The sequence below is a fragment of the Oncorhynchus mykiss genome, chromosome 15, assembly GCF_057628025.1.
Source record: "Oncorhynchus mykiss isolate SJ-2025 chromosome 15, ASM5762802v1, whole genome shotgun sequence".
NCBI lineage: Eukaryota > Metazoa > Chordata > Actinopteri > Salmoniformes > Salmonidae > Oncorhynchus > Oncorhynchus mykiss.
In genome coordinates, this window is record NC_143036.1 from 70,901,925 (window position 1) to 70,915,614 (window position 13,690).

Sequence of the window (13,690 nt, forward strand, 5' to 3'; positions counted from 1 at the left end):
ACTCATTTCCATCAATATCACATGTGTCAGAGTGATTTACAGATGAACGCCTGCAGGGGAAAAACGGCCACCTACAGTCACAAATGAACAATCCCTACTTTAAAACCTTAAGAGTCAAAGGCTTTTTCTGTTTTCGTCCAAAATCTTATTAGTGAAGAAATATTTCACAGCAATCAGTCTCATCTCCGACCCATCAATTCCTTTTGCGTCATTCTCTTATCTCCGTGGCAACAGAAGTGCAAAACATTCTAAGGACATCAGTGGTGCTAGAGTCTCTCAAGAGGAAAACCATGTTTAAACATGTTAAAAGACCACTGTTTTCCACCTGAATGAAACCCCCCCCCCTTCTGTCTATACATGAATAACCCCTAACCCACTGACAAATTCCACCTTAAGTTACAATGGTCTCACCTGATTGGTTGCGCTCCAGCACCCTGCTCCCCTGCATGTTGCAGAGGTCCCCCTGGGGGCTGTTGCAGGTGGTGTTGAGGTCTACTTTGAGGCAGGTTGGGGATCCCCCCAGTGCGACCTGGGGGATGTGCCTCTTCCTCTTCTTGGGAAGCTTCTGCTTGGCCATGGCCAGCGAGTAGTACATTCCAAAGTTGTTGACGATGACGGGCACAGGCATGGCTATCGTCAGCACGCCCGCCAGGGCGCACAACGCGCCCACCAGCATGCCCGACCACGTCTGCGGGTACATGTCACCATAACCCAGAGTGGTCATGGTGACCACGGCCCACCAGAAGCCGATGGGGATGTTCTTGAACATGGTGTGTTCGCCAGCCGTGGGGTCGTTGGGGTTGGCGCCGATGCGCTCGGCGTAGTAGATTGCGGTGGCGAAGATAAGCACACCTAGGGCGAGGAAGATGATGAGGAGGAGGAACTCATTGGTGCTAGCCTTCAAGGTGTGACCCAGCACCCGCAGCCCCACGAAGTGTCGCGTCAGCTTGAAGATACGCAGGATCCTGACAAACCTTACCACTCTGAGGAAGCCCAAGACGTCCTTAGCTGCTTTAGATGACAGTCCGCTTAAGCCTACCTCCAGGTAGAAAGGCAGGATAGCCACAAAGTCGATTATGTTGAGCAGGCTCTTGACAAACTCCAGCTTGTCTGGGCTGAAGATGACACGCACCATGAACTCCAGGGTGAACCAAAGAACGCAGACACCCTCTACGTAGGTGAGAGCTGGGTCCGTCTCGATAATGTAATCAGGACCCAGGTCCGGCAGGCTGCCGTTGAGCACCGCCTCAGACTTGTTGATGATGGTGATGGTGTTGAATGCCTCATGGGTCTCCAGGCAGAAGGTGGTAATCGAGACCAGGATGAAGAACAAGGAGGCAAAGGCCACAAACTGGAGAAGAGGAGATGAGATAAGGAGAGAGAGGGGGGGGAGATTAGAGAGAGAGGGAATTAGAGAGACTTTTGAATGTCAAACTCTGTTGTGTCATTGCAGCTCATAAAGCACAATATATGCAATCTGGATAACCTTCTATTTACTAATTAATGTATTCACTCATCACACAGAGAAAGAAAGAGAGAGAAAGAGAGAGAGAAAGAGAGAGAGAAAGAAAGAAGAGAGAGAGAGAGAAACAAGAAAGAAAGAAATAGAAAAAGAAAGCGAGAGAGAGAGAGAGAGGGAGGGAGGGAGGGAGGGAGGGAGGGAGGGAGGGAGGGAGGGAGGGAGGGAGGGAGAACCATAGCAACGTTAATTAACATCACCTTCATCGAATACAATACACTCCAGAGAGAGAGAGAGAGAACAATCTATTATTACTAGCAATAAACCCAGCCAGTGGCTCACTGGGCTGTGGCCCGGCAGTCTTAATGCAGTTAAACCTGCTGACTGGCCCACTCATTCCCTCAAACCTATCGGTGAAGGTTCATTGATGCAGAAGGGCTTACAGTATTTAAGTCTTAAAAAACGTTCAGTCACTGTTATAAAGTGTGTTGGAGTGAATGAGGTGTCATCCTGTTGAGTGGATGAGGAAAGATCTGTCCAGTCCATTCGGTAGCCTGGTAGTGGGTACCAGTCTGTTTCTGCCATCATGCCACTCCTTTCCACCCTGTCATGCCATGTTTGGTTTGCATGACCGTATGGAGTAGGTACAAACAGAGAAACGATCAGGCTGGGTTTTTTTCAGCACGCGAGTCACAAATTGTAACAAATATATTTCTAAAAATACTTGATTGATGGATCTCATTGTCTGCGTTTAAACAGGCAGCACAATTCAGATTTTTTTCCTCTCCACTATTTGGTCTTTTGACCAATCACATCAGATCTTTGGGTCACAAGACACCAATTAGTATGGAAATGCAGCCCCTTGTCCTCCACATTACAGATTTACAATCCAGCCCCAATGACTGAGTAGAAAGCGGTATAGAATTGTCGTTCTACACAGCACAAGCCCACATCCTCTGTGTAATGGACTCAGACTACCTCTTCAGGTCAGTTCAGATTGTCTCTGGAAAACTAGTCTGTACACATTGCTTTAGATGAGCAGAGTGGCACAAGGGAATTCAGCTTATAGGTTAGTCAATAACAAATAGAGGAAATCCTTGAAGTATATTATTTTATAATATAATAGACAACAAAAAAACATTATTTTTTACATGTGGTGAATGTCAACCTTATATTAGTCTAGAAAAACACCTAAATAATAAAGCAATTGTGTGATTTTAACCCAAATATCTGTCACGCCCTGACCTTAGAGATCCTTTTTATTCTCTATGTTCGGTTAGGTCAGGGTGTGACTCGGGTGGGAAAGTCTATGTTTTCTATTTCTTTGTTTTTGGCCGAGTCTGGTTCCCAATCAGAGGCCGCTGTCTATCGTTGTCTCTGATTGGGGATCGCGTATAAGTTGTTATTTTCCTTTTGGGTTTTGTGGGTTCTTGTTTTCTGTTTAGTGTCTGTACCTGGCAGAACTGTGCGCTTTCGTTTTCACTTTTGTTATTTTGTTTGAGTGTTTTTTGAAAATAAAAATCATGAACACTTTCCACGCTGCACTCTGGTCCACTCCTTTGGACGAGAGTCGTTACAATATCGATGCAGAGAGAGAGAGAGACAGTGACAGAAACATAGAAGGATATATATTCCTAGGAATGAGTCACCTTTTAATTAAACATCAGCTGTTGGTGAGACACAGTGAAGATTCTTTAATCAGTCTCTCTGTCCCCTGCCTATACCTCTTTCAGTCTTCACTAGCTGAAATCTCTCTGTCACTCACAAAACATATCTCAGGGTCTGCACAGTGCCCCCACGGCAAAGTCAAGCAGAGACAGGGATGACTAAATAGCCCTCATTGGTCCTATTCATTAACCGCTGTATGTATGTATGTATGTATGCGCTGAGAGTTGGAAAGCAAGTTCAGGGAGTGAGTGTTTTAATAAAATAAACGGACCATAATACAAAACAAGAAACACTAACAGAAAACAGGCATCAAACTGAAACAGAAACAATGATGCCTGGGGAAGGAACCAAAGGGAGTGACATATATAGAAAAGGTAATCAGGGAAGTGTTGGAGTCCAGGTGAGTCTGATGACGCGCAGGTGCGCGTAACGATGGTGACAGGTGTGCGCCATAACGAGCAGCCTGGTGACCTAGAGGCTGGAGAGGGAGCACAAGTGACACCCTGGGTCTAGTTTACTGACCAAAAACCTTGTCTTTATGGACAAGCCAGAGGAAGTGGGAGACGCCAGGGGGATTGATTTCATTGGGACTATGTTGTACAGCCTCAGTGGCAGAGATTGTGACCTTTCTGGTTTACATGCATCCCTGTTCATGTTTTTATGACTACCGTGAAACATTCAATGAATTAGTGTATTCTTCAGTGGAAGGCTTTCAGCTTTGCCCTTTAAAAGTAGCCACTGTATGTATGAATGTCAACAGCATGGTCGCTACACAAAACAATTTACTTCAGAATGTCCACTGCAGCCAGACCTGTTGTACTCAGAAACGGATTTCCTTGGCAGACAAACTTCAGTCTGTTTGACCCAGATGTGTAGACTGTGTGCGTGGGCGTATGCATTTGTGTTTCTATGTGCAAATGGAGCTGGGTCCAGAGAGGTGCACAATTTGCTCCTCTCCCCCTCCATCGCTCTCCCTCCATCTCTCCTAGAGCTCAGAGGAAGTGGTTTCACACCCTCCCTTGTTTTGAATTGTATACGTTTCTGGTAGAGCACTATCTAGGGAATAGTGTCCCATTTGGAACGCAGGCTATGACTCATGCGGTCTCAGAACGTCATTCTGCACTCATGAAGTGTATCTGTGCATTCATCCTGGCAGTCACTGGTTGCATGCAGCCTTTCACATGTATTATTTATGTCTATTCCAGAACGTGACTTTATTCATAAACTTTCTGTATTTTTTTCACCAGGAGGACAAGTTCTAAAAAGGCAGCAGGCATCAGGCAACTGAGAGAAACTATAAATGAAAACCCCTGAATTTACTTTGCAAAGTTAACAAGCATTCGTTGTTACAGAACCGAGGTACTAGCTATTTAATAATGGATCTCTAGAGCGAGCCAAGTGAATAGTCAAGGCCGCAACAGAACAGAACATGAAATCGTGAAGCACATTTACCATTTTGAAGTAGGAGGCACGGGAGCCATACAATGGACAGAAGCTCAGATGTTTAGTGATTTACAATGTGCCGCAGTGCCATCTGTTCCAGACAACATCTTTACTTTCCAGAGTTTCACAAAAGCCTTCACGTTTTTCTACTGCATCTATTTCAACATAATAATGAGCACCGAAGACAGATTCATAACGCGCTTCCCCCTAACCACAATCTTGTGCAACTTAGGCACAAAAACACCACTTTAACCAGAAAAACTGTGCGGCGGTATCAACAACAGCCGGGTTAAGTGTGTAAACTGGTCCTCAAAATGGAGAATATCCTCCTTTTAAAGTAACAACCTTACTAATAAATATCTAATGTATCTTGAGAAATAGTATAAGTTATTGTATGAGTTATAAAACTATTTATCTTTCTTCTGCCATTCTCATGAACACAAAACAAGAAGACTGGCGGCCATGATGCTTTCTTCCTTCCTACCCATGAGGCTCCCTTCTTTCATACCCATGATGCTTCTTTCCTTCCTTCCCATGATGCTTCCTTCCTTCCTACCCATGATGCTTCTTTCCTTCCTTCCCATGATGCTTCTTTTCTTCCCATGATGCTTCTTTCCTTCCTACCCATGAGGCCCCCTTCTTTCATACCCATGATGCTTCTTTCCTTCCTTCCCATGATGCTTCCTTCCTTCCCATGATGCTTCCGTCCTTCCCATGATGCTTCCTTCCTTCCCATGATGCTTCCGTCCTTCCCATGATGCTTCCTTCCTTCCCATGATGCTTCCGTCCTTCCCATGATGCTTCCTTCCTTCCCATGATTCTTCTTTTCTTCCTTCCCATGATTCTTCTTTCCTCCCTTCCCATGATTCTTCTTTCCTTCCTTCCCATGATTCTTATTTCCTTCCTTCCCATGATTCTTCTTTCCTTCCTTCCCATGATTCTTCTTTCCTTCCTTCCCATGATTCTTCTTTCCTTCCTATGATACTTCTTTCCCTCCCATTATGCTTCTTTCCTTCCTTCCCATGATTCTTCTTTCCTTCTTTCCCATGATGCTTCCTTCCTTCCCATGATACTTCTTTCCTTCCCATTATGCTTCTTTCCTTCCTTCCCATGATGCTTCCTTCCTTCCCATGATGCTGTGAAGAATAATGGCAACTGTCATTTCACGCTGTGGTGTAATTGTCTCGAATACGCACACACACATCATTCCCAGAGATGGGGCATATTATATAGTCTTCCCAGCTTCTGTTGATTAATACATACCCGTCTGCCCCCTGATGACCTGTAACAACTGAATCATGTCATGTAACAACTGAATCATGTCATAAATCAACTAAATCATGTCATGTAACAACTGAATCATGTCATTTAACAACTGAATCATGTCATATAACAACTGAATCATGTCATGTAACAACTGAATCATGTCATGTAACAACTGAATCATGTCATGTAATAGAGAGGGGCTGCCGTTGACACACAGAATACACACATGAATTATGTAAGATATTAACTGAATCATGTCATATAACAACTGAATCATTTCATATAACAACTGAATCATGTCATATAACAACTGAATCATGTCATAACAGAGGGGCTGCCGTAGACACACAGAACACACACATGGGAAGACATACATAATGCACACATATACTCTCTTGCATACAGACACACACGCAAGCATACACACATCCTCTCTCTCTCGCTCTCTCTCACACACACACACACACACACACACACACACACACACACACACACACACACACACACACACACACACACACACACACACACACACACACACACACACACACACACACACACACACACACACACACACACACGTTATGTATGACAGGCATCAAAATGCAGAAAAAGAGATGCTGCTTCCATTCCATCTGATGTAAACACTCTAAACACACTTAGTAGGCCAAATTAGTTCAGGGAGCATTAGCACGTGGAAAGCACACCACCATATAAATCCTACTTTGTGGTGCGTGGAGGTTTGACGCCGTCCCTCCTGGCTGAGTGTTTGGCCAAATGCTCCCCGCACTGAAACAAGTTCCATCCCTCTTAAGGCCTCCATAGTGGCTTGATCTAATCAGAGGGCTCCATCAGCCAACCCAAACACTTGATGGGAAGCAATCTCATGCCCTGGCAGAGAAGACGGGGTAAGACAGGCCCTCTTGACAAGATGAATCACTGCACTTTGCCCGTGTGCATCTGTCGCCGCCTCTTGGACCTACGCATGTTTTCAGAGACTTGTGAGGAAAGGGGCCATACGACACAGTTCCATCAGACCACTGCCCCACAGATGAGTTTAACCCCTTTGACTAGAGAGCTGAGAGGAGAGCCAAGCTGCACCCCAAATGGCACCCTATTCCATACATCGTGCACTCCTTTGGACCAGAGCCCTATGGGAGCCACGACCTGCCCTATGGGAGCCACGACCTGCCATATGGGAGCCACTACCTGCCCTATGGGAGCCACGACCTGCCCTATGGGAGCCACGACCTACCCTATGGGAGCCACGACCTGCCCTATGGGAGCCACGACCTGCCCTATGGGAGCCACTACCTGCCCTATGGGAGCCACTACCTGCCCTATGGGCCCTGGTTAAAAGTAGTGCAATACACAGACGAATCAAATCAAATCAAATGTTTTTGTCACATACACATACACATGGTTAGCAGATGTTAATGAAAGTGTAGTGAAATGCTTGTGCTTCTAGTTCAAACCATGCAGTAATATCTAACAAGTAATCTAACCTAACAATTTCACAGCAACTACCTTACAAGTGCAAAGGAATGAGTAAGAATATGTACATAAAAATATATGAATGAGTGATGGCCAAACGGCAGAGGCAAGATGCAGTTGTTGGTAATCAAGCCTACCAAAACTATCGGCTTGTATCGAATCTTCCATTCCTCTCAAAACATTTTGAACAAGCAACTCACTGCCTTCCTGAAGACAAACAATGTATACGAAATGCTTCAGTCTGGTTTTAGACCTCATCATAGCACTGAGACTGCACTTGTGAAGGTGGTAAATTACCTTTTAATGGCATCAGACCGAGGCTCTGCATCTGTCCTCGTTCGCCTAGACCTTAGTGCTGCTTTTGATACCATTGATCACCACATTCTTTTGGAGAGATTGGAAACCCAAATTGATCTACACGGGCAAGTTCTGGCATGGTTTAAATCTTATCTGTCGGAAAGATTTCAGTTTGTCTCTGTGAATGGTTTGTCCTCTGACAAATCAACTGTAAATGTCAGTGTTCTTCAAGGTTCCGTTTTAGGACCACTATTGTTTTCACTATATATTTTACCTCTTGGGGATGTCATTTGAAAACATAATGTTAACTTTCACTGCTATGCAGATGACACAGAGCTGTACATTTCAATGAAACATGGTGAAGCCCCAAAACTGCCCTCGCTAGAAGCCTGCGTTTCAGACATAAGGAAGTGGATGGCTGCAAACTTTATACTTTTAGACTCGGACAAAACAGAAATGCTTGTTCTAGGTCCCAAGAAACAAAGAGATCTTCTGTTGAATCTGACAATTAATCTTAATGGTTGTACAGTCATCTCAAATAAAACTGTGAAGTACCTCGGCGTTACTCTGGACCCTGAACTCTCTTTTGATGAAAATATCAAGACTGTTTCAAGGACAGCTTTTTTCCATCTACGTAACAATTGCAAAAATCAGAAACTTTCCGAGCAAAAATTATGCATAAAAATGTATCCGTGCTTTTGTCACTTCTAGGTTAGATTACTGCAATAATCTACTTTCCAGCTACCCGGAAAAGCACTAACTCCAGTGCTAGCCTCCCTACACTGGCTTCCTGTTAAGGCAAGGGCTGATTTCAAGGTTTTACTGCTAACCTACAAAGCATTACATGGGCTTGCTCTTACCTATCTTCCGATTTGGTCCTGCCGTACATACCTACACGTACGCTACGGTCACAAGACGCAGGCCTCCTAATTGTCCCTAGAATTTCTAAGCAAACAGCTGGAGGCAGGGCTTTCTCCTATAGAGCTCCATTTTTATGGAATGGTCTGCCTACCCATGTGAGAGACGCAGACTCGGTCTCAACCTTTAAGTCTTTACTGAAGACTCATCTCTTCAGTAGGTCATATGTAGACTGGCCCAGGAGTGTGAAGGTGAACGGAAAGGCTCTGGAGCAACGAACCTCCCTTGCTGTCTCTGCCTGGCCGGTTCTCCTCTCTCCACTGGAATTCTCTGCCTCTAAGCCTAATACAGGGGCTGAGTCACTGGCTTACTGGTGCTCTTCCATGCCGAGGGGTGCGTCACTTGAGTGGGTTGAGTCACTGACATGATCTTCCTGTCTGGGTTGGCGCCCCACCTTGGGTTGTGCCGTGGCGGAGATCTTTGTGGGCTATACTCAGCCTTGTCTCAGGATGGTAAGTTGGTGGTTGAAGATATCCCTCTAGTGGTGTGGGGGCTGTGCTTTGGCAAAGTGGGTGGGGTTATATCCTTCCTGTTTGGCCCTGTCCGGAGGTATCATTGCATGGGGCCACAGTGTCTCCTGACCCCTCCTGTCTCAGTAGATTATGTGTCGGGGAGCTAGGGTCAGTCTGTTATATCTGGAGTACTTCTCCTGTCTTATCCGGTGTCCTGTGTGAATTTAAGTATGCTCTCTCTAATTCTCTCTTTCTTTCTTTCTTTCTTTCTTTCTTTCTTTCTTTCTTTCTTTCTTTCTTTCTTTCTTTCTTTCTCTCGGAGGACCTGAGCCCTAGGTCCATGCCTCAGGACTACCTGGCATGATGACTCCTTGCTGTCCCCAGTCCACCTGGCCGTGCTGCTACTCCAGTTTCAACTGAACTGCCTGCGGCTATGGAACCCTGACCTGTTCACCGAACGTGGTACCTGTCCCAGACCTGCTGTTTTCAACTCTCTAGAGCAGGAGTGGTAGAGATACTCTTAATGATTGGCTATGAAAAGCCAACTGACATTTACTCCTGGGGTGCTGACTTGTTGCACCCTCGACAACTACTGTGATTATTATTATTTGACCATGCTGGTCATTTATGAACATTTAAACATCTTGGCCATGTTCTGTTATAATCTCCACCCAGCACAGTCAGAAGAGGACTGGCCACCCCTCATAGCCTGGTTCTTCTCTAGGTTTCTTCCTAGGTTTTGGCCTTTCTAGGGAGTTTTTCCTAGCCACCGTGCTTCTACACCTGCATTGCTTGCTGTTTGGGTTTTTAGGCTGGGTTTCTGTACAGCACTTTGAGATATCAGCTGATGTAAGAAGAGCTATATAAATACATTTGATTTTATTTTATGTATAGAGTACCGTATATACATATGAGATGAGTAATGTAAGAATGTAAACATTATATAAAGTGGCATTGTTTAAAGTGGCTAGTGATACATTTATTACATACATTTTTTCATTATTAAAGTGGCTAGAGTTTAGTCAGTATGTTGGCAGCAGCCCCTCAATGTTAGTGATGGCTGTTTAACAGTCTGATGGCCTTGAGATAGAAGCTGTTTTTCAGTCTCTCGGTCCCAGCTTTGATGCACCTGTACTGACCTCGCCTTCTGGATGATAGCGGGGTGAACAGGCAGAAGTTCTGGAGGGCAGGTAGTTTGCCCCCGGTGATGCGTTGTGCAGACCTCACTACCCTCTGGAGAGCCTTACGGTTATGGGCAGAGCAGTTGCCGTACCAGGCGGTGATACAGCCCAACAGGATGCTCTCGATTGTGCATCTGTAAAAGTTTGTGAGTGTTTTTGGTGACAAGCTGAATTTCTTCAGCCTACTGAGGTTGTAGAGGTGCTGCTGCGCCTTCTTCACCACACTGTCTGTGTGGGTGGACCATTTCAGTTTGTCCGTGATGTGTAAGCAGAGGAACTTAAAAACTTCCCACCTTCTCCACTACTGTCCCATCGATGTGGATAGGGGGGTCCTCCCTCTCACCTCCTCCCTGTAGGCCGCCTCGTCGTTGTTGGTAATCACTGTAGTGTCGTCTGCAAACTTGATGACTGTGTTTGAGGCGTGCATGGCTACGCAGTCATGGGTGAACAGGGAGTACAGGAGAGGGCTGTGAACGCACCCTTGTGGGGCCCCTGTGTTGAGGATCAGCAGGGTGGAGATGTTGTTACCTACCCTCACCACCTGGGGGCGGACCGTCAGGAAGTCCAGTACCCAGTTGCACAGGGCGGGGTCGAGAACCAGGGTCTATGGTGTTAAATGCTGAGCTGTAGTTGATGAACAGCATTCTTACATAGGTATTCCTCTTGTCCAGATGGGTTAGGGCAGTGTGCAGTGTGGTTGCGATTGCGTCGTCTGTGGACCTATTGGGGCGGTAAGCAAATTGGAGTGGGTCTAGGGTGTCAGGTAGGGTGGAGGTGATATGGTCCTTGACTAGTCTCTCAAAACACTTCATGATGACGGAAGTGAGTGCTACGGGGCGGTAGTCATTTAGCTCAGTTACCTTAGCTTTCTTGGGAACAGGAACAATGGTGGCCCTCTTGAAGCATGTGGGAACAGCAGACTGGGATAAGGATTGATTGAATATGTCCGTAAACACACCAGCCAGCTGGTCTACGCATGCTCTGAGGACGCGGATGGGGATGCCGTCTGGGCCTGCAGCATTGCGAGGGTTAACACGTTTAAATGTTTTACTCACATTGGCTGCAGTGAAGGAGAGCCCGCAGGTTTTGGTAGCGGGCCGTGTCGGTGGCACTGTATTGTCCTCAAAGCGACCAAAGAAGTTTTTTAGTTTGCCTGGGAGCAAGACATCGTGGTCCGCGATGGGGCTGGCTTTTCTTTTCTAGTCCGTGATTGACTGTAGACCCTGCCACATACCTCTCGTCTCTGAGCCGTTGAATTGCGACTCTACTTTGACTCTATACTGACGCTTATTTTGTTTGATTGCCTTGCGGAGGGATAGTGAATAGGGTTCCATTTGGAACACACTCCCAGTCCAGCCAACAGACACTATAGTTATACTACTGAGCTGCAGCCGTATCGGATACCACGAGAGCTTTAGCGAGGAGTAGGACATGTTGTTGGTACTGTATAGACATCCTGGATGCAATTTCTACTGGACGCAACAACATACTTACAATTGAGCTATAACTTTACCATAGGGAGTTTGTGAGAACAAATGCATTCAAACCCTGGTCTGTGAGCCACAAGCTTGCTAACTCTCTGAGCTAATGCCATAGGCTTGGGGAGCTAATACGAGTCTTCAGGTATCCGGAAAGGTAATTCGTCATGTGTGGTTCACCAAACCTCTGTTACACTTACAATGAAGCACTATACAGCACAGTCATCCCAGTGGGGGCAAAAACCAGACGGATCCATCTCAGCCTGGAAACAGAACGTCCATCTTGGCTCCAAGTCCACACACATTGCTTTGACTGCTGGCACAACAACAGACGTGGATGGAAAAACCCTGGCGTCAGTCCATCAGAAGAAAAACCCGATCCTCTGCTATCCGTGTCATCGACAGCCCGACACATTCGACCAATCAGAGGGCCCATTAGCCCTATTCAGCACTGAGCCTTTGTGACGTCATCACCCACCAAGGGGAACCCAGAGGTTTCTGACATTAACATGGAATATTTTCAAAAACCCTGCTTTCCAACCCAGGGGGGCACTGTGCATCTCCTAAAATGATTACTGTCGCACACAGACCCCCTCATCAAACATGCCATATGGAACATGGAGTATGCTGGTGGTGGGGGGTGTCATGTAGACGGTTTGGTTTCATCTGAATGTGTTAAAACAGAGGATAACAAGTCAAGAGAGGGATGATTGGTATCACTGGTGCACCACCATACATACTAATACTGAATAAGATAAATTAATCATGTCAACCATATTTGCTCGTCTTGTCGGCTCCAGTTTCCTGTGCCTGTTCCAGAAATAAACAGTAGTTAAAACCTACATCATGTACCGCAGTTTCCGGATCTGTTAATTTACAAACGACGTAACACATATGTAATTAACCTGCCAAATAATAGATTTTCATCTCAGCTGAATTCTTCAGAGACCTTGAAGAGTCTGGGGTTCATAATAAGGTGAAGCTGATGAAACAGTATTCCCAGGGAATATCCTCGGGAGGAAACAGGAGTGAATTGTCCCCATGTAACAATGAAGTCCCACACAAAGCCATTGTCACACACCCTGCCTGCTCTTCTCTCTTGATCAAGTGCATGGCGCCGTGGCAACGGCAACTTTTTCTGACAACTTGGCATGGTAAAGTCTTGTTGTCGAGAGAGAGACCAGGCTGAAGAGAGAGGGAATGAGAGAGACCAAAAGAGAGAATGGGGGGGGGGGGTGAATGGATGTGTTCCTGGCAGAGAAAGGAAAAGGGTTTCCTCCTCCTTTCCCCAAACACAAACGCAGCGGAGAAGAGATTTCTGTGCTGACAGACTAAGAGAGAATCCATTGAGGTGAAAAGAGAAAAGGTGGAATCAACCTCAACTGAAGATGATTAGAGGTAGAGAAAGCCCTTCCTCTATGAGAGACATTTGCTATTCTCTCCCTCGCTCTTTTTCTCTCCCACTCTACTTCACTGTCTCCCTCTCACACTTACCCTGGCTTCCGTTCTCATTATGCATCTCGCTGTGACATGACAGCAGATGCGCTCGGGGAACCCTTCTAAAACCCCATAGCTTTTGGCAACCAGCCAGATACCGGGTCTAAAAATAGCCTATCAAACCTTTCCAGACGTTCTAATTTGAATAATTCATTATTACTTTCCCTCATAAAGTCGACGTGGGTGGATGAGAAACTGACAGTTGGATCCTTGCCAGACACAATACTGTCAGTCCATGGAGCTTCGCAGGGCCCCGCAACAATAATACTCAAAGCAGCTGTCCAATAGAGACGAATTGTAAACGGCAGGCCTACACGTGTGCCCTACCATGTGTAGGAAATTAGTCGGAGAAGAAACGCTGACCCATTAGAGGTCAGAGGTCAGGGATGACACAACTACAAGACCAAGGTCATCCTGCTGCTGGGGCAATGACATCAATAGCGGAGACATACACGACAACAGCAGGTAAAAATAGACATAGTTGGTGGCCTGCCCAATGGGGAAACTATTTGGTTGTCATTCACAGGAATGGTGTTT

At 45.9% G+C, this 13,690-nt stretch overlaps 1 protein-coding gene across 3 annotated transcripts in view; it reads right to left on the bottom strand.

Moving 5' to 3' along the window:
- The window catches only part of LOC110490621 (voltage-gated potassium channel KCNC2), an 89,260-nt gene that overhangs the window by 9,029 nt on the left and 66,541 nt on the right, over window positions 1-13,690 (bottom strand). For all 3 annotated transcript variants that reach the window (XM_090200987.1, XM_090200988.1, XM_090200986.1), the window contains exon 2: window positions 412-1,351. In XM_090200987.1, coding sequence (XP_090057113.1) covers window positions 412-1,351 — 940 coding nt within the window. The remainder of the gene's footprint in view (window positions 1-411; window positions 1,352-13,690) is intronic.